The 27458-nt window shown below is 45.6% G+C and overlaps 2 protein-coding genes across 2 annotated transcripts; both read left to right on the forward strand.

The window, feature by feature from the left end:
* Positions 1–313: 313 nt before the first annotated feature.
* On the forward strand, positions 314–3619 carry ATP6V1G1 (ATPase H+ transporting V1 subunit G1). Its single transcript, XM_088523292.1, has 3 exons — positions 314–410; positions 1693–1793; positions 2846–3619. The coding sequence occupies exons 1-3, from the start codon at positions 329–331 to the stop codon at positions 3017–3019; spliced, it is 357 nt and encodes a 118-aa protein (XP_088379418.1). The 5' UTR covers positions 314–328; the 3' UTR covers positions 3020–3619.
* Positions 3620–14289: 10670 nt separating this feature from the next.
* Positions 14290–22129, forward strand: TMEM268 (transmembrane protein 268). The gene is made up of 8 exons (XM_010215425.2): positions 14290–14619; positions 15667–15776; positions 16323–16430; positions 17099–17248; positions 17769–17879; positions 19555–19635; positions 20369–20554; positions 21884–22129. The coding sequence occupies exons 1-8, from the start codon at positions 14514–14516 to the stop codon at positions 22061–22063; spliced, it is 1032 nt and encodes a 343-aa protein (XP_010213727.2). The 5' UTR covers positions 14290–14513; the 3' UTR covers positions 22064–22129.
* Positions 22130–27458: the final 5329 nt, after the last annotated feature.

Raw genomic sequence — 27458 nt, forward strand, 5'->3', positions numbered from 1 at the left:
TTGGGAGCCATTGGGGGCTGTGGGGAACCGTTAGAACAGTTGGGAGCCACGGGGAGCCCTCAGGGGCTATTGGGAACCATTGGGAGCCATTAGGGCTGTTGGGGGCTGTTAGGGCCCTTGGGGACCTTTAGGAACCGTTACAGCCATTGGGAGCCGTTGGGGGATGTTTGGGGCCGTTAGGAACGGTTAGAGCCGTTGGGGGCCGTTGGGGGCCGTTGGGGCCGTCGGGCGCCTGCGCGGGGCGGGGCAGGCGGCGGCCCCGCCCCGTGGCGCTGACGCAGCGCGTGGCGGCGCGGCCCGGCGCGGAGCGGTTCGTGGAGGCGCCGCCATGGCGAGCCAGTCGCAGGGTATCCAGCAGCTGCTGCAGGCCGAGAAGCGCGCCGCCGAGAAGGTGGCTGAGGCCCGCAAGAGTGAGTAGGGGCCGGCGGGCACCCTCGGCGCCCCGCGGTGTCCGCTGTCTTCGCGGGGGGAGCTGCGGGAGGTGGTACGGGCCGGTCTCGGCCCGGCCCGCGGCCTGAGGCGCTGCCCGGGTCCGGGTAACGCGGGGCCCCTGAGGGCTTGGAGCGGCCCTCGATCCTCACGCAGCACGGCCTCCTGCCCGCCTCCCTCCAGGCGTGGCGGTGTCCGTCTTGGCCAGCGGATACAGCGTGGCTAAGCCCTGCCTAGCCGGCACAGAAAGGCTCCAAGGTTGCTTTTGACGCCCTTTTTTTCCCTTTCACAACGTTGCTGGTGGTGGAGCAGCCCCTCCTGGCTGCTCAGTGAGTGGACCTCAGCAGAGGGTTGGGGAAGCTGTGGTCAGGCCTTGCTGCTGCGCGGGGCCTTCCCGGCCTGCGTGGCCTCGCAAGGGTGATATCTGTGTTTTGGCACTAAACCAGCGCTCGGGAGCTGGACAGAGGCACCAGAGCTGTCTGTGCTCGAGGTGTGCAGAGGGGCTCTCTCTCCCTCTCTGTGGGAGCTGTTATCTTGTGCTCATTATTTCAGTAGATTTTGCTTCCCAGGCTGGCCCTGGGACAGGCGGAGAGCATCCAGGAAGCGTTTTGCTCAGGAAATGTTGATTCTGTAGACAAAACCCTGCCTGCCAACCCTGCCTGCCTCGCTAGTGAGAGCAAGGCCAAAGGGATGCTCTTGCCAATGGTGGCTTCAGTGACTCTATATTTTGACATAGATGACCAGATACCTTATACAGCAGAAAGTGCTACTTCTTGGGGGTTAAAGTCAACTTTTTCAGTTAAATGGAGCCCAAATCTTTCTCCAGGATCCCCACCTAAGCAAATTGGGTGCTAACCAAACCTAACCTCGAGTGCTGTTATTTAATGCAGCTCTGCTGCCTTGCACTTCTAACCTCTTACAGCTTTATTGTAGCTCACTAATGATAACCTTCAAAGGGAGGATGCTAGAGGCAAGGAGGATTTCACGCACTGGGCAGTTCTTTTAGTGCAAAACTAGGGTTGCACCTTGTGCTGCGGGATGTGTCACACTTCCTGAATGACACCAGGCCTGCAGGTTGTCGAGGAGTGTCCCCCAGAGAACTGGGTGCTTGTCGCTGGTGGAAGCTCAGTGCCTGGGGAGGCTGGCGATGGAACTGCTGTGAGTGCTGCAGGGTTGGTTTTGCATCATGTGGCTGGAGGAGTGTGGGGAAACCTGTGCTCGATACCTTCCCTTCATTTAATCTGCTGCGTCCTTTTGAAACAGGAAAGAATCGGAGGCTGAAGCAGGCAAAAGAAGAAGCCCAGGCAGAGATTGAACAGTACCGGCTGCAGAGGGAGAAGGAGTTCAAAGCCAAGGAAGCAGCGGTTTGTGTTCGATAATTCACTGTTCTCTACCCGGGTCCTTAGCCTTGCAGCTGGTGTTACTTCCCTTAACTGCCTTCCTCAAAGGGCAGCATGTCATGTGGAGCAGTGGAAAAAAATTCCGAATGGGGTGTGTTGAATATTGGAAGCCAGAAGTATTAACTGGCAAAGAATTAATCCAACAGGCTTGTGTACTGACTGGTGCCCAGGGAGGGTCTCAGCCCAACAAACCTTCTGCCTGGAGCAGTATTGGATAAGACTGAGCTCATTCCTTCTGTCACAAGCTTGTTTTTCACCATGCTAACTGTAGAAACCCCTTGCCTCACAGGTGACCCTGTCTTGCTGAAGTGGTTTGCTGATCTGAGCAGCAGTCTAGCTTGCTGTGTCTTGGTGTTGTGTGTGTCTTTCTTCTGAGCAAGAGAAGGTGTTCCCAAAAGGTGCAGAACTGAAGCCCTTTACCATTGGAGAGCTGCAGCGCTTTCTAGCTTGGTTCAGGCAATTCTAGGCTAATAAGGGGAATTTACCAATTTGCCTGTTGGTTCTATTTTATTTACAGTTTTCTGGAGAGAGAAACTCTTCATGGAAGGCACCCAAAGTGCTAGTTCCTCTTTTAGCTTATGTTCTGTGCCTCTGTTGTTACCCACGCGCAATGGAAGGTTTCTCTTTCTTCCCTTGCTTTTGGGGCAGGTGGGTGGGAGTCTTTGTGGTGCTTATGATGTGTCCCAGAGCTTTTTTAATAAGGTATTTTTAGTAAGGAATTTTCATAAGGAATCTCAAAGAACAGAAACAATTGGATGATGTGCTTAAACTAAATTATGAATGTTATTTTTCTTAAGCTATTTATTGCTGTAATGCCCAGAGGTTTCTAGTTGTAGTTCCAAGGACAATAGGACTGTGATTTCAGACATTCTTGCTCTGCTTAGAGAAGCCCATGTTCTAAACTGATAACTGATAAATGGGAGAGGCTCTGCAGAATGACTGAGTATGGAATCAGTCATAGTATTTTCATTATCAAGCTACTTGAAATTGTGAAAAATTTCCTCTGTTGTTTGTAGGCCCTTGGATCTCATGGCAGCTGCACCACTGAAGTTGAGAAGGAGACCCAGGGGAAGATGAGCGTAATCCAGCAGAACTTCCAGAAGAACCGTGAGGCAGTGCTCTCCCAGCTGCTATCTCTCGTGTGTGAAATCAAACCTGAAATCCATGTGAATTACCGCATCAATGGGTAGTTGTGGAAGAATGGATGAGCATCCTGGAAACGCTGGCAGTAACATCTGAGTTTCAGGTGGAATGTACAGCCCTTAGCCATACCTTACCTGTTCTTCTTGTAACGATGTTAATTTATTTCAATGAGTTGCAGGTCATCAATATCTTGTTGGAGTTCTGTTAGTTTGCCTCTTGACATAGCTTCAGAACTTATTCAAGCACAGAATAGTCATGTCTCAAATATGTGCTAAGTTGTGAAATATATTCGAGGTGGCCTGTTAGTGCTCCTTTTTTCTGGATAAGATTCAGTGAGCAGTTTTTCTTGGAGAAGTGGAAAGAGGAGTTGGAGGTTTGCCAGGTTTGAATGGCGAGCCTCAGTCCATATTTGTCAGCTCTGTGTAACTGTATTCTTGTAGACCAAAATGTATCTTTTGGTGTGCTGTTAACCTTTACATAGGATTAAACCTAGTAAGAAGAATTCTTTGGCTGTGCAGTACTGGCTGGTAATCTTCAGGTGCTTAAATTTCTCTGTATTGGATATCCTCTGTATATTCTACTGTTAGCTTGAGTTACAAGTCTGGCACTATGACACTTGAAAGTAAAAACACATATTTAACTCTGAAGTCTCTTTAGTCAGTCTTATTTTACCTGCTCCCTTGTTCCTGCAAGTGTTAACAGGACTCATTGCATTGAGTTAGTCTGGACTCTGAAGAATGAATATCAAGTATGGATAAAGGACAGAGTAAGAGATAAAGTAAGTGTCTGAAGGTCACAGCAGGTGAGTTCAAAACCCATTACACCTCTTGGCTCCAGTCTGATGCTTTACCTGCCAGTTCATTCCGAAAACCTTCAGGAACAAATGTTCCTGTGACCATTAGGGGGAATAACATTGCCAGCACAGCAGAATAGCTTGATAGTCGAGCGCTGTATGGTAATTATCCTTCCCCTTGTTAGGTACTGGCCACTGCTCTGTTAATGCCAAGGTCATAATGTCCTTGTAGCATCCTGCTTTACCTGAGAACAATGTGAAGTGTGTGACTGTATTTGCCTTGCTGTCTAGCTCCTTAATCAAAAATACACAGAAGAACATCAAGAGGCTTCATGTTTCAGCAGGTTCTTTCTTTCCCCTTCCCACCCTTAAACAACTAAATGTGCCTTTACTTTTTTTGCTGAGTTCAGCATAAGTCTTCTCCCAGAGGAGAGACCTTCTTGATCAGCATATAGCTGATTGGATCCAAGATTCATGCAGTTGGGAATGTAACAAGAATCCTTATTGATACTGTTCTGCAGAAAGAAAACCCTGTTACCACTTTAACTTAGAGCAGCATTGAAAAATCCCTCAGACCTGTATGGTGTGATTGCAGTTGAGAGGGAAGAAAACGGAATGGATGAAAGGCATAATGCCCACAGTCACGCAGGGCAAAGGAAGAGTAGACACTGTTCTCATGTCTCCTTTAGTAATATTTTATAGTGGTACACTGTGGTTCTGAAAGGATCTCTTTAGGAATCAAAACCATTAACTATGCTGTAAAATTGAAACAAAAACACCCTGCAAAATAAAATATGTCACACTGGGAAAGAGCCAGGTCAGTACAAGGAGAATAGGATCAAAGCAGTTTTAGTCAGTCTAGTCAGATGACGGGGAAGTTGCTAGATGGCCTCAAAAGGTTGCATCCATGCTAGTTTTAATCTTTGGAGATGAAAAGCTTCCCTGTTGAGAACAGGTGCTCAGGTTCCAGTGTGATACTGTTCATTAAAGTCCCCCTAGCTCCAGGCTGTAATTACTAATTTAATCCAGTTTGCTTATCTGTAAAGAGGGACTGCTACTTTGTTCAGAAAAAAAATAGTGTGCTCTCTACTTAATCAGGCTGGTTCATAAATTTCGTTTTTTTAACAAGGACTTTGTATCCTTGCTGTCTAGATTATGAAAAAAATCACTTTCATGTGATGTTTTCCTCCCTGGTTAAAAAGTGGTAGGAAGACTTCCCCTTTAGAACTTGCAGGAAATTTTAATGTATTGCAAAAATATCAGTTTTCTCTTTTACTGCTGTAATGTTTCCTTGAAAAACATAGCTGTTGAGAATTGCCTGACTGTGCGGCTTTGCACAGAAGCAAGGCTGACTTTGTTTGCCATGTAGATGTTTCATTTTAAATGAAAGTTCTTTAATCTTGCACTGGGGTGCTCTGGGGGAAGGAGGCCTACTCCTGTGTCTGTACCTAAGCCAGACTGCACCAGAAAAATACTCTGCAGGGGGAAAAAAATTCTCCTGACGGAGGTGTGGAGCTAGATGTGAGGTGTCTCGACTTAAATCCTCTGATTTACCTAGAATTCAACTTTGTTAAATCAGAACATGACCCACTCCAGCTTCTAAAACAAATCTGTCTCTGAAGTCTCTGTGCTGCACTGCCCTGGCAGATGTGGCTCTGTGTGTGCAATGCAAAGCTTGCTCTGGTACCCTAAAGGTGGCCAGAATATGCTTTGCAGGCATACAGATACCTGATTCTTTTACGTGAGCTGTGGCCTGCAGAAACATTGACTGTCTGGCAGTCCAGCCGCAGAGTCCTTGTGCTGTGTGCAGCTAAGAAGCGCTCAGGGTGCGTGTCTCGTCTTGTCTTGTTTGTGCAAAGTCACATCAGTAGCAGATGCCGCTGATTAGCCTGGAGAAGAGAAGGCTGAGAGGGGATCTAATCAGTGTCTATAAGTACCTCAAGGGAGGGAGTGCAGAGGATGGTGCTGGTCTCTTTTCAGTGGTGGCCACTGACTGAACTAGAGGAAATGGCTGGAAACTGAAGCACCAAAAGTTCCACAGGAACTTAAGGAAAAATTTCTTAACAGTGAAGGTGACTGAGCACTGAAACAGGCTGCCCAGAGAGGTTGTGGAGTCTCCTTCTCTGGAGATCTTCAAAACCCGCTTGGATGCAGTCCTGTGCCACATGCTCTAGGTGACCCTGCGTATGCAGGGGGGTTGGACTAGATGATCTCGAGAGGTCCCTTCCAACCCTAAGCATTCTATGATTCTATGATTTCCCTCAGTTAAAACCGTTTGTAAATAAGCACTCTCGTGGGAACAGCACCAGTACATTGTAGTATTTACCCAGTACAATTTGATGTCAGTAATATACATGTTCGTCAACAGTTTTTGGAATTTTTTTGGGGTGGGGAGGGGAGAAGAGAATTCCTTTCCAAATGTTATGCATACAAATTTATGCATACATTTACACAAATGTAATATCTTTTATTTTTGTAGTACTATCAGGAAGACTTGTCATCTGCAGTATGGAGGGAGCACCAGATGGAGGAAATGGCTTATTAAAACCAAAATATGACCGTCACCTGCACAGGCTTAACATGCAGTAAGAGGTACAATAAGAACACTCATTTGTGCTACTTGAAGCCAGAGCTCGATTTTTTTAAGGCAGGCCTGTGTTGACAGAGCTCGCTGCTTGCTCGGGCTGTGTTTTGAGGTCTGAAGGTTGGTCTCTCCTTCTGGCAGATGTCTGTTTAACCAAGGAGGGCTCTGGTTAGAACCTTTTATCTGGCACAGAGAAATTCTGTGCTCGAGTCTTTGCTGTAGGTGGTCCAGAGGAGAGACCACCAATTGTGGGGATGCTGAGCTCAACTTTCGTTCTCTATGCCAGAGCGGTTCCAACATCGATATTTCTCCTTTAGACCAGTTTAGATGGATAATTGGAGCCTTGTTACCCAGCAACTGAAGTGGGATGGTGAAGTAGGTGCCCAGATAGAGAATGAAATGAGCTGAGTTTCTGTGTCCAGCTATTCTTTGGTCGTTTTGAAGCAAGAATGCAGTGAGTTTGATTCTATGTAGAGTTATCACACTTAAATCCAAGAATGTGAGAAAAGGATCTAGCAATGGAAAGGAAGGATGAGATGTGGCTGGTGCACTGAAGACAGGGAGGACCCTGCCCAGTCCTCCACAGCCTGGGTTACCCCATAAGGTGCCACAAAAGCAGGCGAATGTCAAAGCAGTACCACATCTGAAAAGGGTTAATTAGTTAGTGTGGATAGGTAGGGCAATCTACTACTTTTAGCATCTGGCTTATGGTGCTTCCTGTGAAATAAAAAAGTCTTTGTTTTTGTTTTTAAAAGAATGTTTTGATATATTTGTTTTGGAGAAAGTGATTTTTCTAGTTTAAATGTATCCTTTCTCTCACCTTCCTCACTTGCTCCATTTCCGGGCCCCAAACAGAGGAAACAAAGAAGGAAATTTCCTGCATGCCTATGTTTTTGTAAGCTTTTTGTAAGACTACCCAGTACCCTCAAGATCAATGTTCTGTTTAGAAAGACAGCTTCCTGAAATAATCTAAGAAAGGAGGTTAGTCTAATCTTTCTTTGAGGTTGAAAGGAGAAAGGACTAATTTCATGCAGAAAAGATTGTATCTCAGACTGGCGTAAGAATAGAAAATAAATAGGTATTAAATTACATTCAGCTGTCTCAGAATAATCTAATAAAGAATCTGCTGGATCAATAGCAGAATCATTACCCAGGGCTGATAACAAGCTTCCCTTTTTTTTTAATTTGAGATACAAGCAGGGTTTTTTGCATTAGCCTAATTAAAAAAAAAAAGCCTACAAGTTTAAGTCTCCATAGGAAAAAGGTAGAAGTATGAAATAAGAAGAATCATGCTTTATCCTTTAAGCAAGTGTCATTTTTCATTTGAAACATGTAATTTAAAGATATGAAATAAAACTTTTATATTTAATGACTGTCAATCTATCAGCTTTCCTGAGTTGTTTGTCCAAATAGTAAGGTAGAGTTCATCAGAGCAGAGTGTGCATGCAGGAAAAGTGGAAGGGCAAAACAAGACTTTCAACAACTTTATGTTCTAATTAAGGCTCACTGGAAGGAGAGAGAGAGAGAGAAAAAAAAAACAAAGACAGAACATCTATCTACAAAAAATGCAGTTTCATCAAATCTAAAATGAGATCTGCCTGGTTAGCTGCCGCTCACGATTACAGCATGCAGAACCACGGAGAAACCTGCTTGGCAGGGAACAGGTAGGTAGTTGCACCTTGATTTACATATCGACTTCCGTAAAGACTTCGACTCCGTTCTCGAGGGCAGAAGAAGAGCTCATGTGTCTTCCTGAACCCCAAAGGTATGTGGTTCCCTTTTTGGAAATTCTCATTGTCGGAGAGGAGGTATCAGTGGTCACTGTCAATCTGGGGAACATTTCAAATGGTAGTAGGTTTTTTTTTTTTTTTTTTCCCTCGTATCAACTTTTCTGTAATATATTCATTAATGCAGCACTGTGGAATGGCGAATGCAGGTATAATATGTATCCAGGGCACCAAACTGAGAATGGAGACAAACACTTTAGAAGGCTGGATTAGAATTCAAAATTACTTTGATAAGTGGAAGAAATGATAGGAAATCAGCAGCATGAAAATCCCTAAAGAGAGCTGCAAAGCTGAACAATGAAAGGTGAAATCAAATACACCGAAACAAAGCAGTCAGAAACCAGCTACGCAGCACTGCAGAAATAGTAGAAATTATTATTAACTCCACCAGAACTTGAGCCAGCAAATGCTTTGCTGTTGAAGAAATGCTCTTCATTCTACAACCCCTTAATAGAAGTGTCATATATAAAATGAAAGTGAGAAAGAGAGTTACTGTGCTCTTAAATGTTGGTGATTTCTCTGCTTGGATACAGCTTGCAGTTTTGAACACTGAGCTGTAGAAGAGATGTAAGTGAATTGGAAAGAGTCCAGAACAGAGCAATGAAGGGCCCTGAGAAGTTTAGCAAATGTGCCTTAGAGCAGTGATTGAAAGGCCCGGGGGGACGACTAAAGACTCCGTTACAGAAAGTGGTGGGGAAAAGTCTTGAAATAAATGGGAGGATGTTTTAAAGAGCACAGACTTGAATTCATCACCAGATTCACTGAGCCTGGAAGACGTAATCAGCTTTATTTGAAATGAAAAAGTTTTAGATTAAACACGCTTTTTACCAGGAAGGGCACACAGGCTGCAGACTAAGATGGCTGTGGAGGTTTCAGCATCACTGCTGCTGTGGAGCTGCCATTGCCTTTTCCCAAGGCAATCAGCTTGGGCAGTTGTTCTTTGTTCCCCTAAATAACTTTTGGCCTTGACAACCAGTTTCAGCCACATGAGAAAGAACGGTAAAGTCTCCTTTCTGCCTCTGAGGAGTAGGAAGTGAGATATCTGTCTGTGAACAAGGCTGCAGTGGGAGTTCATCACCTAATTATCAGAGAATTAAGACCTGGAAACAGAAAAGAGGCAAAGAGCAAGTGAAGTGAGAGCCAGGGGCTTTGAAAGCAGCTTTGCCATGGGGATATGTAAGTCAGGACTTCTTGGTAGGTACCAGTGAGTGAAGGCAGAAACCCCAAGCTGCCTTCATTTTGATTCTTGTGCAGCCTGGCAAGGGATTTGGGGGTTGTTTTATGAGCTGTTTTTATCCATCCAGACAGATGCTTCCTCACGCAGAGAAGACTGTATTTTCATTTATTTTGATTTCAATTTCTGAGTGCCCAATCAAGATGCACTTCAGAGGCACTTTGCTTGCCGGACATACGCTCTTCAGTTCAATTTTGCTTTTCTAAATGAGTTCCATTTCAGAGCCTTTCAACAGGGCTCCCTGAAACAGAGGATTTTCCAGTAAACTTTTGCAAAGATTATGTCTTGCTTGAGAAGGGAAGTGAACTAGTCACCTCTGGTAGGAAGTGAAAAGTTGCAGTTCTGGGATAGGGGTCTGTGCTGAGATCCTCCTACCAGCTTCCTCTTTCTGTTCTACAGTCTGTGGTTCCTTATTTCCTTGGAGCCTTTGCTTTATTGTCTCTCCAAATTCTATTCTATTTTACTGATTTATGCCATATTTTCTGTTTGTTGCAATTCTCCCTGTTGGCTTTACTAGGATTAAATTTTGTTTTTCTGGATCCTTAATGCTAAAGTTGCTGTGGGACTGTTGTTAGTAGGTGAGGTAGGAATGTTACAGACTCATTTTAGCACTCCAGAAACCCTGATATCAGGGTTTATATCAATAAAGACATTAAGGCAAAGTCTGGGATATAATATGCAGTTTGTTTTCCATCTGGAATCCAAAAAGAAGTAGTTTTTTATCATCATATATTAATCACCGATGAATGTTTTATAAACTAGCTACAAAATGGAATTTTGTATGACAGAGTGTCTGTCTGGATTGAGAAGATATCTGCTTGAGCTCTCCTGCCTAACAGAAGGATCAAAGTTATGCCCCAAATAAGATGCCCAGAAAATCAATACCTTCTTAAGATTTCGAAGCATATGATTTGGTGAAAGCTGAAGTCAGAAAGAACTGGGTCTATGAGAGCTTGGCTCCCCACAACTCTACTTGCAGATCCGCCATCTCCTTTGGGCTAGTATCGGCACTTGTGCGATCCTGAGGTTAGAAGCTCAGGGAGTTGGTTTGGTGGAAAACTAACTCAGAAAAACAACTGCAAATCTTTGTTTTCAATATTGATTGGCTTAAGCTTCAGTGGAGCTTTATCCTAAGCTTCTTAGATAGGCATGAAATAGGTGCCTTGAAAATTTTCAGAGAAAAACCTGTTTACCTAGATTGTTTTCTCATCAGCCCAGTAAGGGAGCTAACTTAAAAGTGCTGCACCTCCTTCTGCAGGCTGCTGAGGTATGTATTTTGTAGAAGAGAGTCTCTTGCCAGATCTACTTAGCACCAACATAGGGATCTGAATGGGGCAGGCTGGATGCTATTTTCCGAATCTTGTTGTTTTCTTCTTCTGGAGTATTTTGCAGGTTTTCTGCTTTATGTTGCTGTTCTTCAAATGGTCTCCATCAGGATACTAAAGATTTAATGTTGTAAGACTTGTTTCATGTTTTGGAACCTTTTAACATTTAAATTGCCTTTTTTTTTTCCCAGCTGATCATCCCAGAATAGCAGGATTTTTCTGCCCATGTTAATGGGATGAGAAGCTGATGCCAAGATCAGTCCATACATGTACTTCTTGTTAAGAAATAGTTAGGTTATATGCATATGCTATGTTATATACATTACAGGCAGTTAAGAGAATCCCTTTCAAGATTATTAGCCACACGGAGTTTTGCCTTGGGCTGTTTTCTTGCAGTGAGCTGAGGGTGCTCTTTGTAAGCACTTCAGTCGCTGTGTTCTTTATCAGGATCCTTGAGCTGGCCATAAGAAGAGGAAAGAAGCCAAATCTTTTGATGGGGAGCATTTGCAAAGGAACCTAGAGCTTTGCATGCTCCTTTTTAGGTGGGAAAGTGGGCTGGGCCATGAGCCACTGACAACAGCAAGCAGATTATCTGATTTCTCTCAATGCTTCTATGATATTACTGTGTGAGTTGCCAGTTTCGAGTGTAACAAGATCCTATGTGGGTAAGTGGTTTTGAGTCAGTTCTGTTCCCCATGCAGCCATGTGATTTAGTTAACACATTACTCAGCCCTGTTTTGGGCAAACAGAATTGCAGAAAATCAGGCCTTGGAGAGAAGAGCATTTTCTCCAGGAAGTCTACACAGGGAGTGCAATGAAGCTGCTTTTGACTCTTTATTGATGTATTTGATTCACTTGATCCTCCAGCTTTTGGTGCTCCTGAAACCATGACTCCACATGGCTTAAAATGAGTGTTTTCTCCTATGTTATTTCTGTGTTATCCCATCCAAATTATCCCTATCCAAGTTATCCCATTTCCAAAAGAAATCTGAATCTCTCTTCCCCCAGCAAGGAAATTGCAAGAGTGACAGTTCTGGAGCAGCCCATCTGACTAGGCGGTTCCACCTCTTCTTTTTGGGATACAGCAGATAGGAAATTTGCACCTACCCTTTGCATCAGCACAGCCTCCTCTTTTGAAGGAGGACTATGGTTCCTCCCAGGTCTTATCTCTGGCTGTGCACTTCTACAACCATTTACTAAATTTAACATGACTCATTCTCAGCCTTGAGTTCTTTGTTTATATCCTCTAATTCCTATAGCACCATGGCTGATGCTTGGCTTTGACTTATATATTCATGGCAATTGATCTGATGCAACATTGGGATTTGCATATAGTGAATCCTGCTCTGCTGCTTGAGGAGGAGGATGGCCGGCTGACTGCTGCTCTTCAGCTCGTGCTACCTCTTCAAGACCTTCAGAGTCTGACTCCAACTCTGGACCCCCTAGAAAATGTGTTTAAACCTTGCAGCTGGATCTCCTCCCTGTTATTGTGCCAGATGAGGAAGCACTTCTGAGAAACTCTAGAGGGTTAAAGGCACAGTTCTGAAATGAGCCCAGGGACAAAGTCACATGCATAAGGGAAATTTTGCAAGTTGCTGCTTGCAGCTTGGGGTAATGAAAGCAAGAGGTAGTGTCGGAGTGCCGGCTCCTTGCCTTCAGTGAGCTGTGCCTCATTAGTCATTTGGCCCTGGGAAATGTAGGGGATGAGAGCAGCGTATTCTAACACAAGCTACTTCACACAGGTTGGAGCTGCTGGAGCAAGAGACCTTCCCCTTCTGTAGTGGGGCAGCAGGAGAGCAGCGCCAAATGTTAGCAGATACAGGACAGTGAGGAAGGAGGAGGAAGAATGAGCTGGCCAAACTGCCCAGGAGACAATCTGGACCAGGTAAGTCTCTGACAGCCGCTCTAGAAACGAACTTGCTGAATGTTGTTCTGGGGTTTAGCTGAGGAGCTGTCTTGAAGAAGCTCCACAACCTGAAGAAGGCAAAGGGAGCAGTCACCAGAGAGACATTGGCATTGCATAAAAAATGAGAAGAGGGATAGAAAATCACAGAGCCCCGTGGAAGACCGGAGATAGAGGATACCCCTCATGTCAGCCCAAGGCAGAGCAGGGAAGGACTGCAGGGACAGTGGTCTGTGGAAACAGTCATTCTGCAACAAAAGGAACTGGAGCCTGTGAGCTGTTCCCCCTCCACCCCTGTTTAACATGAAACTGAACACTGAAGGGTTTGAAGAAAAGGGGGAAAGGAGTGAAAAAATTCACTATCTCCTGGCAGGCCTGCCTTGTTACACCTGCATACCCATGATCTACAAGGAAAATGAGCTGGAGAACAGGATGTATTTTAAAGAAAAGCCTCACCTGTGGTGCCAGGAGGCTTGCACAGCCGGTTTGCTATGCTGGGTCTGTGTAGCTGCCCACGCATGGGGTTATTGTGCAGGAACTGTCTGTATCAGATTAATTCCAACCTATAATAAGACTGTAAGTATGTCTTTCTAAGGAAACAGTCTGAACTGAAAGCAGGAGCTGTGCCGATCCCACACACAGGCACAAACCCAATACTCACCCACAATTTAAAGTATGTCACAGCCTGAATCCTGTAACCATGAGTTTCCAGACCTTTTCAGGTTCTTTTTGTGATCATAAGACACTTCCATGTAGTTTCGCTTGCCTCAATTTCCTGCTTGATGGTCCTTCAACTGATGAGTGCCGTGCCTTTATGCAAGGTGGCAATTGCAGCAACAACAATTAGGCAAAAATAAGGCAATCCTCCCAGGAGGCAGAGCTGATGAGTCCCAAAGTGAGCAACAGGCTCCTGATAGAAAAGAAAGACAGAACTGAGGTTAAAAAGTAGAGGATGGTTTTGGAGAGCCAACAGGGATGCAGCTGGACCCCATGAATACGAAATAATTAGTAAGGAAACTTCCAAGCTGCCAAGCATTTGGCTTGAATAAACACCAGAGGTGTGGGCAGCTGATCAGGGTTAGAGACCTACGTCAGCAGCATTTACCTGGAGAGCTCACGGATGCTGCCTCTCCCATGGGGTTGTGCCACCTCTGCTTCCGGCGGCATCCCCACCTGAGAAGGGAGAGGCAGAGGTGAGTAGGAAAAGAAAGTTGTTCCTCAAAAATTTCTCATGTCCTGGCTAAAAGTTCCTGTTTTGCCTGTTTCTGCCTTAAGTGGATGCATTTTTCTTCCTTCCTCATCTGTGCCATTTCCATTTGCTCTGCATAGTAGGGAATTCTCCACTGTTTTCAGTGATCCAGATATATCATTGCAAGGGAGGGGTATTTACAGCGGCCCTGCTTTCTTCTCCCACTGAAGGGAATGACAGAAAGCCTGTTGACTTCACAAGGAGAAATCAGGCCAATTCCTGGGCTAATTGCTTACAAAATATGAATACTTAATGATGAACTTTTAAATCTATTTAGAGAGGGAGGGGAAAAATGTTTTCAGCAAAAGAGCTTGTGCATGCTGTACTTGTGTCCAAGTAACATTTAACTGGTGATAACAGCCACAGAGAGCAGGGTCCAAAGAGCAGAATGTGCCAATTAGCCTGTGCCGCACTGCAATTTCTCTTTCTCTTTTCAGGTCTAGAAGATAACTCCCATGCTCATGGAAAGTAAAATCTCAAGGAAGCCATCAGTGGGCGTGTGAATGAAGCTTTCACAATCCTGTCCCCAAGGAGGAGAGCAAGCCACTTGCCTGTTATCTTGTGTGTGAATAGGTATCTCTTAAAGTGACAGAAAAGGGAGATATATGAAGTGCTGAATTTCTGATGATACAGAGCAGGATCCATTAAGGAGAGGCACCCTTTCGCATGGCTCATAAAAGCCAAACTGATGGAATCAAGAAAAACAGCTCCCTTTCCTCTGTCTTCTTTAGTAAGAGTGATTTAAATGAAGGATCCCTTCAGTGGGCAACAGGTAAGCAAAAAACTCTTTGATGATGAAGAGAAAAGCAGCACGGAGTGTAGTGCCCCTAAAAGAATGCTCGTTAACCCCTCGGCACCTCCTTTGAAAAAGTAACTAGCTATTGTGGATATCTCTGTTTTCAGGGGAGAGGATAGGTGGATTTGGACTGTTTTGAAGAGCCTGATATTTAGGAATGGATGGGCATCCACCTGTTGAAATTGAGGACCCTGGAATGCAGGATCACCTGCAGAGCTGAGGGAGAACGGGCTGAAATGTTTCAGTGAAACTGAATTTTGTCTGAACTGGCCATTTCTTTAGGCTTCATCTCTTCCTTTAGACATAGCTCACCTCATGTAAACTCAAGATAAATGCCAGATGGGATGCTTGAAGATCGCAGTTGTCTGCTGCTCCAAGGAGCCTGCTTCTCACACTTAGGAGAGGCTGTCATCGCACTTTCTGGGCTCCTGACCACAAATTGGGTCTCTAAATGATATTTCTGCATTTCCCATCTTGGAACTGGGAAGCTGCAAGCATTGGTCAGAGCCACACTTTCCAGGAGCATTGCTGAAGTGGGAACTTGGACTCAATGCTCATGCTCTAGAGTCTCCCTGCCTGCTAGAAAATGCGACCATGGTAAAATGCCTTCATTTGAATGGCCAAGATTTTTCTTCAAGTTGGAGTTAGGTAGATAAGGAACCTCTCTAAGAGGCAGATAGCCTTTTGTAGCTGTCCACAGCAACACTGAGTAGCTTCAGGTTGTTGCCCTTTCATTAGGGTTCGGTGAGACGATACGTTGTCCTGCGGAAGGTCAGAGAACCGTGGTATCACTGACTGCTCACTCCTTGAACGTATGTTGGGTTTCCTCCACTCTCGCAGGCTCTTTTCTTCCTGAGATAGCAGGACCTAATGATGTTTATAGAGATGTCTGAGGAGGAATTCTGGATCCATTAAAAACTTTTTAGAATGGTCTGTGCTCCTCAACCTTCCCTTTGTTATTTGCTCTTAAGTTGCTGAGGTGAGCACCAGTGATGGTGCTCATGACTCTTTGGACTCTTGCAGATGCTCGCAATGGTCAGGTCCTCATGGTACTCAGCATGGACAATAACTGCTCGGCCACCTCCTTTGACATGGAGCTCTGTACAGAGAAACTAAAGTCCCTTGGGGTGCAGGTAAGCTCCTTGTGGATAATTGCTTTCCAGCCCCGGCATGCGGGGTGAATGCTAGCTGTGTTGTCATGATTTGCATTTGCACCTGGGTAGCAGAGATCTCCAAAACACAGTAGGCCCCTGCTGTTGCCAGTCACATCTCTGAGGACATGACCTCATTTTCCATGGATTCAGATTTTCCACGTGCTCCATAGCAAGCAAGAGCTACTGTAACCATCTGCATAGGTTCAGGTGAATTACTTGAAAGTAACTCTGATGTGAAGGGACAATGCTGGAACAGTTTGTCCTATCTTCTTCTGTGTCATAAAGAGGAGGTTTTCCTGTGCAACTCTTCCAGTGCTTTCCAGGGGCACATTACTGCAGAAGAGGCAAATGCACATGTTTTTGATCTGTGACAGCTGTGTAGATGAGGCTGCAGCCTGAGCCAGGGTGCTCTGTGGAAAGGCACTCCAGAATGTCCTCTGACTTGCACTGCCCAGGCCTGTACCACCTGGGCTGAGAGCCCAAAAGCAGAGAGTAGCCCTGGTTTGATGTTTCTTTCCTGAGCAGGTTGCAGTGGATCAGTGGAGAAGTTTGCTCCAGGATGCTGTCCTGAAGCCCGAAGTGAGGCGGTACATGTTCTACAACTCTAGGGCATTCCGAATGGCCATTGCCATGGTAAGGATGGTGGAGCGCCCTGTTCCTGAAATACCAATGCATCTGTCAATATCATTGCTGAATTAGGAGTCTAGTCTTGCTTTTTTTTTTTTTTTTTTTTTTTTAATAGATGGTGAGAAAAGCCCCTCTAAATGATGTCAGGAATTTTTGGGGTGGGAGATGAGGGTGGGAAGTGAACTCAGTTTTGCTTGTCTTTATGCAAAGGTCAGCTTTGTTGGGCCCTAACATAGCCCTTCAGCTCAGTGTGCATCATCTGAGCATTTATTGTAGTTGAATAGTGTCCACACTGCCTTGCATGCTTTGACATAGGAACTTTCTAAATGCAAGGAGTATTAGAAATACTATCAGTACACCTCAGTGAGTTCTTATCCAAAAAGAATTCGGTTGAAATCCTTTGTAAATATGAATTATCATTAATAATTCACTCTGTCTTTGATTACTGGAAATTCTTTAAAATAAACTGGGGCTCACTCAGTTCTTCTAGACCTTTTTCTCCCCTATTTGTCATCAGAAAGAACTTCTGTCCTTTCTCATCCTCTGAAAATCTTTGCTGTTTTAATTCATGTATGGTTAGGTATAGAGAAAGGAGCAGTAGTTTTCTTCTTTCCTTGATTTGTCTGTGTTTCCTTAGTTTTGTGAGGGACATCACTCTCTTTGGGTCTTTACAGATTTTCTACATGTCTCTCTGGACAAATATTTACTCCACAGTACAGCTATGCTCCTTTGGGCGCTACTGGGCTGCCAGTGTGCTGGTGACCGTAGCTGCTGTAGCAGTCACTGCAGTTGTGATACTGATCATTGGGCGACGCCAAAGGAAGGTAAGAGCAGATTGCTTTGGTGCCAGCTTGGAGTACTTGGAGTAGACTTCCCTCTCAGAAAAGTGCTGGGATGTAGATAACTTCCTAGTTGCATGTAAAGAACATAATTAATAGGGGAAGAAGGAATATTTTTAGAACAGGCTCAGAAATCGGGTTCAGACAGGGAATGTTATACAACCAAGTTAGGTGTCGTAATGGCTAAAAAGGAGGTGTCGGAGCCACCCAGGCTGACTCAAAGCATCTGCTGGCACTGGAAAACGCAACCTTGCTGAGTGTAGTTCACACTTCCTGTCACTGGTGGGAAGCCACGTGGGGTTGCCAGTAGGAGCAAGGTTGAACTCCTGTCTTGTATTGGGGGTGGTCCTTGCAGTTGGGACTGTGTGTTGTCAGAAATTGCAATTTAGTGTCATCATTTCCTTGTGTCGGCATAGTGCTCTGGAGTCATGGGCCATGATACCACCACATCTATCAAATCATAGCTGTAGATTGGCATATTATTTTTTCCTGTGTTTTTTAACAGATAAATGTGAATACAGATGTGAGGCTGGCAGCTGTCAATGAAATCTTTATCAAACACAATTTGATTCTAGGGATTACAGATGTCCTGGATGGGCTGCACAATGTCCTACAAGTATCCTTTCTGTGGGGAACCCTTTGTATCTCTCCCAGGTAGCTAACAATGTGGGGTTATTGCTATTATGATCAATGAAGATTTCCAGAAGGTGAGATTTCTGTGGAATTTCTAGCTTTTTAAAAATTATTATTATTTAATTTTTTTTCTCTCCTCTCACTACCGAGTTGCATAAAGGACATTCCCCTCCTATACTTGAGGACTGAGATTGCCCAAACACCTCTGGCGATAATGAGTCTGAAATTCTAATTCTATTGAAATAGCCCTTTGGGCTTGTGATACTGTCTGGAAGCATATAATATTTACATTTGTAATAATAATTGTGTTGAGTGACAGTAATGTGTCACTGACAAAACAAGCATAGTAAAAACCTTAGGAGGTTGTATTCTGTCTTGCAAAGAAAAGCTAACTCAACAGCATACAAGTGTCTCTATTTTCAGGAATGATTTAGAGCCCTGGGCTCCCTCCTTCAGGTACATTAAAGAATCTGATTTCATGAAGATAAGTGAATTGTAGCTCAAGTCTCTTTCTGCTAAGTAAGTTTGATCTTGAAAGCTTTATGAAATGCATGTTGAAGCCAGGTAGAGAGGAGTCTCATTTGCTGCCTTCTAGAGGTATCTTTTCAAAATTAGACAAGGATTTAGGGAAAAGATTGTTTTAAGGTAGCACACAAGTGTTATAGGAAGGTGATAGAGATGGTGTCTCAGAGTGACTGGCAAACTTCACACACTCCCAAATATACGCAATAGTGTGAAAATATAAATGGAGAGCGAACCATGGGCCAACGCACAGGTTTGAAGGAATGTGCAGGGAGTACGGTACAGGGAGTATTTATATTATAATGAAGAGGAAACACTCAGGAACTTGAATTACGTGTTTGTAGTGGAGTTGGAGTGTAGTTGGAGTGTAGTCACACTCCAGAGTAAACGAGCACTAATACAATGAGCCTTCACATCTACCTACATGTTCCAGAGCTGCTTGAACAGAAATAGACCCAAGGTTTTACACTTTCCCTGTTTGCTCTGATGTTAGATCCTTTTTAACCCCCTAACTTTTATGTCTTCTTGAATAGCCTTGACTATGCCAACTTGAGTACATATGCAAGGACAAAGACGTTTGATTCTGTTCTGAGGGGCCCCTGTCTCCAAATTGGGTAGGACCCACATCCCCAGCATGGTACTCTGGTAAGCTCTTAGCTAACAGTGCCTCCATCTCCAAGGACATTATTATTAACTGAAGAACCCTCAGTCTTGTAAAAATGAATGTACTCAGTCCCTAGAAACAAAGAATAAAATCAGGGAGGGATTTAGCAGAGTTAAGTCAGCGTGAGCATTCAACTTCTTTAACTGTAAAGTCACTGAGCAACTGTAGCTCCAAATACTGGTCCTGGGTTACCTCAGCTCCTGGGGTGCAGGAGATGTGAAGAGGACAGGGGTGGCCTGTTACCACAACGTGCCTTCCTCCCCTATTGTGGGAAATGTCCCCCTTCACTGCCACCTTTCTCTTCATCACTCAGTGCTTGAGGTTTTGCCTTTGCTCAGGCCCTCTTGACACGTTGTTGAGCTCCTGAATGCATTTTGAGTGCACCCTTGCAGTCTGCAAGACCCACACACGGGGTCTCCAAGGCAGAGGACCTGCAGGGCAGAGTGTTCAACCTTAACCCTGTGTGTCCCAGCTGTGGTTTGTGCACTTCAGTCCAGAGCGCTGCCTCCAGGCCTTATCAGCCCGTCTCGCGGAGCTGCGCAGGATGCAAGAGGTGAGCGATGGAGGTGGGCAGGGAGCAGGCAGCGGGATGGATGTTTTGTGGGGACAGCCCCGACCCTCCTCCTGGCCATGGCAGCTGCATTTTGGGGAGGAGGGGAACAAGTCATGGGCTTGAGGACTGGTGCTATGCTCTGAGTCTGGGCACCTTCCTGGCGTTCGTGAGTGCAGAGCCAGAAACCAGCCGATGGAGTGGATGGATTTAACAAAAAAATAAACACTGAGTTTCCCACGGATAATCTCCCTGCTGTAAACTGGGAGCTGGAAAAAGAACTGTGTTTTCGAGTGCTAAGGTCTGTAACAATTTATTGAGATCCTCTGGTATGTGTAGGTCTGGATAATTAACCATGCAGCTTTAATAAAGGAAAATCATCAAGAATCAAGGGCAAATTTTGAAAGCATGTCTCTCAATTTGAAATAGCTGACACCTTCAGCTGTCATCTTGAAGTAAATGGATTGCTTGAGGAATAAGTAAATAACTTTGTTAACTGTGTATGAATTTTGTCTTCTTGGCCTTCAAAAGCTGTTTTCTTCTACCTCAGCGTGTAAATATATATTGCACTGAATTGCCCTTGCTGATTAGACTTGCATGATGAGAGCCTCTGAAAATCTCAGGACTGTTCCTCTCCCTGGATGAACCAATACAGAGCACAGGATGGACAGTAAAAAACTTTTCACACTGATTGATAAAAAACTGATATAGACCCCCAAATTCTCCTTTTTTTCAGTCGGACCTGCGGCACAGCCTGGACCAGATCTGTGTTGTTATGGAGACAGCAGTGCAGCCTGATCCTGGAAAAGTGGAGCAGGTCTCATCTGAAGAAACCCCACTGTTATCCACTGAAGTGAATTTAACGAAAGAGCCTGTGACATGCAATGAGCTGCTCTGCCTCATTCCAGAGGGCCCCCCAGAGGTAATGAGGAATCCCCTCCCCTGATGCACAGAGGTGCCTAATTGCCTCCCGAGGCCTCTCATCTCCAAAACTCTGCCCAACATCTGCCAGCCATGAGGAATATCTCCATTTTCACAGTTAGAAAAACCTGGAAAGCTCAAGGCCCACACACAGCCTCTCCAAGCCCTGAAGCTGCTGAGTAGCTTAATGCTGATGGCCTTGAGTGATTCACAATTAGACCTTCCATTGCTGATCTCACTGGAAAGACCTGATTCTTTTTGGCATGGTGCAGGTAGCCAGGACTAGGAGAGGATTCATGTCTGTGCATCCCAAGTAGAGGCAGGTACTGCCTGGCCTGGAATTAGCTGCTGCCATCTCTTATGCCATTTCCTTCAGGTTAATTTGAGGAGCTCTCTCCTGACTGTCCTGTGTCTGTGGGACCTCTTTAGAGACTGTCTAGGAAACTGTTCCCTTGCTTCAGGGATACAGATGAGACTTTGCAGTGCTGAGCTTGTGTCCTTTGTGAATTGTGTTCTCAAAGACTTGCATTGCTTTGAGTGAAAAATGTGTCCTCGTTCTTGCTCAGCAAGAAGCTCCCAAGGGGATTATTTTGATTGATTTTACAGTTTGCTGCTCACTGCTGTTAAGTAGATTGCATGCAGGCGACAAGGAAAGGAGCAAGAGCCAGTGGCAGAGCAGATCCCCAAGGCAGCCTGGCTCAGCCAGCGAGCTCAGTCCAGGCCGTCTCTGCAGAGCCGGTCCCGAGGCTCCTTTCTCTGCTGGACACCCCCTCATTTCATGTCGCTCCCCATGGTGACAACGTGCAGAAGCTGCTGACCATGAGCAGATTTGGAGAGGTTCTGTAGCTTCTGTCCTGTTCCTTTCAGACCTGTAGTAACCTTGGGATGTCTGAAGTTGAGGACAGCCTGATTGCCAAAAGCAAGAATGGTCAGTTATGTCAGTAGAACAGATGGGATAGGAAATATAAATAGACCCTTTTCTGCATTACTTAAGGAGCAGAGAAGTCTCGATACAAATGTCAGAGTCCCAAAGATGCCTAACTTTGTAGGGCCTTTTCTGTTGTTTTCCTGGGGATTTTTGGATGCTTTCTGTTTTTCTGCTCTTCTCTCTTTGCTGTAGGACAGATGTGGGTAGTAACTTTGCACTGTCCATTTGAAGCTGCTTTGGGTCAGCAGTGGTTGAGGATGGTGTTTGAACGAGTGGGTGCACGGTGTTTAACACAATGTCACTGGGTTGTGCTCAGCAGCGGCAGCAGGAGAGGCTGCTGCACTTGGGTGTGAGCACCCAGGTGGGCGCTCTGCGCTGACCTTCCTCCCGTGCTCGTTTCAGGTGATGGCCCAGCAGCTGCTGGTGATCTTCAGCAGCTGCTACGTCCGCCTCCTGGTGAGTGGCCAGCTCCCTCACACCACGGTCATGGGGCATGTGGAGCACGGGAAGGTGCCCTGCCTGTGCCAGTTCATAGAGACAAGTGTTCTCGTTGCTGGACATCACTGGTTCACAGCACGGTGACAGGAGCGGCATGGAGAGAGCTGAAACGAAAACTATCCCTATTCACTGGTGTGAAGAAGCCATGGGGCAGAGAAGGAGAGTGCTACAGCTGATGCTTTGGACTTGCGTGGATGGATGAGTGGCAATATGACTCTAATAAAACATGCACGTTACTCATTAGAAAGCTGCTTAGCTCTGAAACCTTCTGTCTTGGTCACAGGTTAAATCCCTAGCTCTAAAGAAACCACTTCAGGTGTCACAAACAATCTAGAGCTAGCTTGGAGCTCTGGCTTGGTAGTTTGCCACTGTTTTTACCTGTGCCACACAGGAGAGCGAAGAATGCCTTCAGCTGCCAGTCCCATGCCCTTGAAATGAACTATGTGTTTTTGGTACAAGGGAGAAGGGAAAATGTGTGCTTAATGGTCTTTTAATTGTGATGTTTGCTCTGAATTTGTACCTTTAGCAACAGTGAGCTTTGTCCTTTGACAGATGCGGTCCCTGTCTCAGCAGTGGACTTAACTGAATTTGCAACTTAAGAACCAGCTTGGGTAGGGGTTCTGCACCACCTACTTTGTGTGCTAACTCTGCTGCCTGACAAGGGTGTTGAACATCTTAATGACCCGTGGGAGTGGGGCTTATATCAGACATTGTGGGTGGTTTGGGGAGGCCTGGATCAGGGCTCTTTTTAGATTCCTCTTTTGTTCCATTTTGGTTCAGATTTATTTCTTTTTTTTTTCTTTTTTCTTCTTTCCCCACACTGTGTTAGTTTACAAGATGGAAAAGGAGCCAGCAGGGAGCAGGAGACCTCAGCATTTGCTTGGTTTGATGCAGGAATGCGCAATAAAGCGCCATAAAGCTACAGGTGGTTGTGGACTAAGATGATGCCCACGAAAGGATAACCATTCTCATGCAGAGCCATGCAGCCTCCCCTGGCAACCTTTGCCATTCTTCTGCCCATCTAAATCTCCACCTCGGAGTCTTTTTCTGGAGAAAAGCCATCACATTTCCTGCACGCCTCTCCATTCAGATTTACATCTTTATTGCTGGCCCATTCTGGGGAGTCACAGGATGATTTCAGGCAGGTTCCGTCCCACACTTGCAGAGTTTGTAATTCTGCTGTCATTGCTCTCTCTGACGGAGTAGGGGGGGTTGCCAGAGGAGTGGGGCAGTGCCGTGGTCCCTGGAGCTCCCTGCACATCCTACCTCAGCTCTGGCTGCGGTCAGGGCAGCCTCTCTGGGGCGCTGGACACAGAGGCCATGCACAGATTGTCGTGGGCTTCCCCAGAGCTAGAAGGAAATCCAAAACTCCAAGACTGCTTGTTCCGAAGCCTGTTTCTACCTCCTTGGGAGTAGTCTCATGTATACTGATACTGCTGGGAGCAGAATTTGCCCCCATTAAAAAAAAATATTTGATACTAGGCTACTGCGGATTATACCTTTCCCCTGACACCCCATGACCCAGCAGTGCTAGGGGGTCTAAAAAACATTAGCAATTATTTTTCTGTCTGCAACCTTGGCTGGGAAATCTGGGTGTTGAGGATAAGGGTGTTCTCTATTATTTTGTGCATGTGTTTAGAGCAGCTACAGGAGGTATTTGCTGGTGAAACATATTTCTAATTCCTGGGGTGCAGGATTCCCAGCAAACAGACCTTCCCAGGGAGGCCCAGAGGGAGGAGTGTTGTGGGCATCTGGGAATGACCACGAGGGCTTTTATCCTCAGGACCTGCAGGGCTGGTCTTGAATGGAGTCGTCATTCCTGGCAATGGTGCCTCTTGCTTGGGAGCCTTCTGATGCCACTGTGTTTACATCTGCAATTGCACAAGCATTGGAGACAGAAGAGGATTCAGTATTAGCTAAGGTAAACGATTGCTGCTGAAGAGAAAAAGCTAAGATGTGGACTGGCAAGGCACTAGGAAAACCCCCTCGTAGGAACTATAAGCAATTGTAGGTAAATGCGAGGCACCAGGCTCCCGTGGGGAGCTCTCCAGGAGCGAGTGCAGACAAGTCCTTGGTGCGCCAGCCCTGCCACATCGCAGCAGCCGGGCGGAGCGGCTGCTCTCAGGGCTGCTGCGGGAGCAACCTGCAAAGTCAGAGCGATCCGTGTGTTTTAAATAGGCCACTGCCGCGGCAGCAAAGGGGCTGCAAGGTTTGGCAGCGAGTGCTGCCGGCTGTGCTGATTCATTTTGGTGCCTAGTCGGGTGCGTGCTGACACTGAATGACAAATGTCCCCCTGGGGTGATGTGGCTCTGTGGGGATGGTGCTTTGGCAGCGTATCCACAGTCATGTGCTTCAGCCTCTGTTCCAAAGGCTGCTCCTTGCTCATCATCTCTCAGGGTGAGGATGCAGCCATGACGTTTAAAGGTAAAAAGCAGTGAGGAAAAATAAAGTAAGAAGAAAAGGAAATTATCTGTGACTTCCAAGAGATGCATCTCTTCCCAGCTCTGAGGAAGACTGTGGTTGTTGCAGCAGGGAGGCATGGGATGCCCGTGCTCCATGCAGCATTTCTGCGGGCACAGAAGTCTCTTCCCTTAGACTTGAGGGCAGCCTAGCAGCAATACGAGGTTCTCATTTCTGGAGTCCAAAGCCAGCCTGAGCCCCCCTTGTAGCATTCCCAGAGAGACATGGACTTACCTGGCTCTGGCTGAGCAGGGCCATGTGCAGGGGACGTGCTGGTGTCTCCTCACCTGCCCAACTGCACCTCATCTTCCTCACCACATACTGGCAGACTGTCAAGAGAAGCCAGGAAGCTGTTTGCATGCCGCGTGGACAGGAAACGGCTGCGCAATAGAAGCGCTGCTTGGAGGGACCCTGGCCCTGCTGGAGTTTGTGCCGGACCTGGAGCAGACCCCGGCCAGGAGCAATGGAAGAAATGGAGGTGACTGAATCTAATGGGCTATAAGAGAGTTACTGCCCCTGGCTGCGTTTCAAACCGCTCGTGGACCAGCCTTTCTCCCATGGCGAGCCAAGGCCATAACGTGCGCAGAGCACTTACCGTGCAGGAAACACGAGCTTTCCTTACCATGCAGAATTACTCAGACCATCTTCTCTGGGGCTCAGCAAAGCTGTTCTTTGCTCCAGGCTCCCTCTTTCCCTGTCTTCTCGCAGGCAGCTGGGCTGTGGTTTTACAGCCCCGCTCCCTCCGGCAGCTCCCTCTCTCCTTCCCTCCCTCCAGGATGTTGCTCCAGCAACCCCAGTGGTGCTGCGCTTCCTCCTGCGCTTCCAGGTAGGGCTGGGAGGCAGCAGTTTTTGCAGTGTGTGAATGTTCTTCCCTTCCCCAACCAACCTGCAAACACTCTATGCTACATCTTATTGTACTTGGGGGAAGAGTGCTAGCATAACGGCAAGATGTAGGTAGTAGCATTGGCCTCTGTTTTGTCAGGATGCTTTTCACATCTTACCACTTTCAGAGAACTAGAGATGTTGGGATTTTGTCCTCAGGAGCTGTCGCATCCAATTACTAAAGAAAAACAGGTCTTGTGCATCCTTTTCAAGAGCTTGTTTTTTTTTTTTTTTTTTTTTTTTTTTTTTAAATCTCTTGGTACTTGTTCCTTATCTTGGGAGGCAAAGGAATTCTGAAAGCTTGCACTTTGCCCTGCAACTAGGACAGTGCACTTCTCATCTCCAAAGCCATGTACTCACTGATTCAGACAAGTGGGACTTTTGCTCCAGTGGCCTTGCCCTGGATTATATAAGATTAGCTAGAGATGTTAGCTGATTGAGGACATGTATTGCATCTCACAACACTGAAACTCAGCAGCCTGGGCTGCTTTGAAAGAAAGTGCAAGCTCACAATGTAAGGTGGATAGGATGTGACTCTAGCCCAGTGTCATTCTTGTTCTGGTGTTTTATTCTGGGAAATTTTAATAAGCTCTGATGCTCTGCCTTGAAAAAACAAAAATGTAATATGGGCACCATTACCTCAGCTAGCCTCATTATGCTCTCCTGTCCAGTAGGTATGAAAAACAAAGATTTAAATGGTTATGAAAAAATATCTCTTCTCTTATTCCTTGAGGATTCCTTTTCACATCTCCAGATGTTGAGGAAGCTTGTAGAACTACTGCATTGCCTATATTATGCCTGATCTCTACGTATAAAAACAAAACCAAAAAAACATGTATTCTTGTTTCTGGAGGCTGCAACTTTTCATTTCACAGAAGAGCTAACCAGGGTAAGGGGAATGGGTTGAGCAGTCTTGTGTTCTTTAACAAATAGCAAGAGTGGCTGGATGAGTGAACTACTGTTCTGAGGTTTTGTTTTCCAGTGGTTTGGTTTCCTCTGATTCCAAAATCAATATGTTTCTGATGGGTGTTTTCCTTTATCAAACGTGCCCAATAATACTGGCATGTCCTGATGCCTCAGCTTTGCAGATGCATCCCTCTAGATGGTGCTAGACTAAAGAGAAAAGGTGGGTGGTGAGGGTCCTTTGAGAAGATGTCATGCTGTGTCCTACTTCTGCCCATCTTGCATTTCCAGAGGACTCCTGGTTTGGAAGATCATCTTACGTCTTTGCTTGTTCCTAGCAAGGCTCCCATACGTTTGTCTGGGCATGTTTCTATGGCACTCAGCAGGTCTGTTTGTACTGAGCACTTCACATACCCTTCTACTCCTTCAAGTTTTTCTCACTGATGTGTCAGACTCCCCCAAAGCATCATGTTTTTAATCAGTGTATCTGTTCCTATTCATGCATTAAATCTGCCAAGTTGATTTTGATGGCAAAAATCCATGTTGGCTACTTTTTTATGTCGACCACTTGGGCCAAGCAACACAGCTAGAACTACATGGGCTGGCTTCACTTCCACTTCATGGATCATCAGTCAGAATCTTAACTAAATTCTAGCATAGGTAACATATGATTTATTGATGTAGAGATCCTACAGAAAATAAAGCCTGAATTTCATTTAATGGCAACAATCCACAAGGAATAGTTTTGGAAGGGAAATGTTTTGAACGTACAGCTGAGCAGAATCACAGAAATGCAGCAAACATACTGTGGAAACAGACCTATTGCTAAAGAGACTAGTTTTTTGAAGAATAACCACACTCGGATCTGGTTTGCTTCCCAGTAAGTATAAATTGGGAAAGAAGAAGTCTATTGACATCAGAAGTATTGCACTGATGTAATGCTGCTGGGAGAGGAAATTGAGTTTCTTTGTGCTGCATTCTTCTTGCTGTGCCTTTGTTCTGGAAAGGGAAAAGACATTCATACACACTAATCATATCAATGCACAACCTGTTCTTTTTTCTTTTTGGAAAGACTGTAAAAGACAGTTCTTTGGTACAAGCACACCTAGTTCAACTGGATCATTCAGATCCTGTCTAGGTCTATGGCCTAAAGAGAAATCTGAGAAGTGAGTTTTGGTGGCAGAATTGTTACTGTGCAATTAGATGGCTGGAAGCTGTCCTGTTATTCTCCCCC

Source organism: Tinamus guttatus, unplaced genomic scaffold (assembly GCF_059628265.1).
Source record: "Tinamus guttatus ecotype Peru unplaced genomic scaffold, ASM5962826v1 Tinamus_guttatus_pri_ptg000177l, whole genome shotgun sequence".
Taxonomy (NCBI): domain Eukaryota; kingdom Metazoa; phylum Chordata; class Aves; order Tinamiformes; family Tinamidae; genus Tinamus; species Tinamus guttatus.

Bases quoted from the DNA above. Each gene is read 5' to 3' on its own strand.
- ATP6V1G1 (XM_088523292.1), top strand. From the start codon at position 329: ATGGCGAGCCAGTCGCAGGGTATCCAGCAGCTGCTGCAGGCCGAGAAG. The intron at 411-1,692 runs GTGAGTAGGGGC...CTTTTGAAACAG, and splicing joins GGTGGCTGAGGCCCGCAAGA to GAAAGAATCGGAGGCTGAAG. The intron at 1,794-2,845 runs GTTTGTGTTCGA...TGTTGTTTGTAG, and splicing joins TCAAAGCCAAGGAAGCAGCG to GCCCTTGGATCTCATGGCAG.
- TMEM268 (XM_010215425.2), top strand. From the start codon at position 14,514: ATGGCTCATAAAAGCCAAACTGATGGAATCAAGAAAAACAGCTCCCTT. The intron at 17,249-17,768 runs GTAAGAGCAGAT...GTTTTTTAACAG, and splicing joins TTGGGCGACGCCAAAGGAAG to ATAAATGTGAATACAGATGT. The intron at 20,555-21,883 runs GTAATGAGGAAT...TGCTCGTTTCAG, and splicing joins TTCCAGAGGGCCCCCCAGAG to GTGATGGCCCAGCAGCTGCT.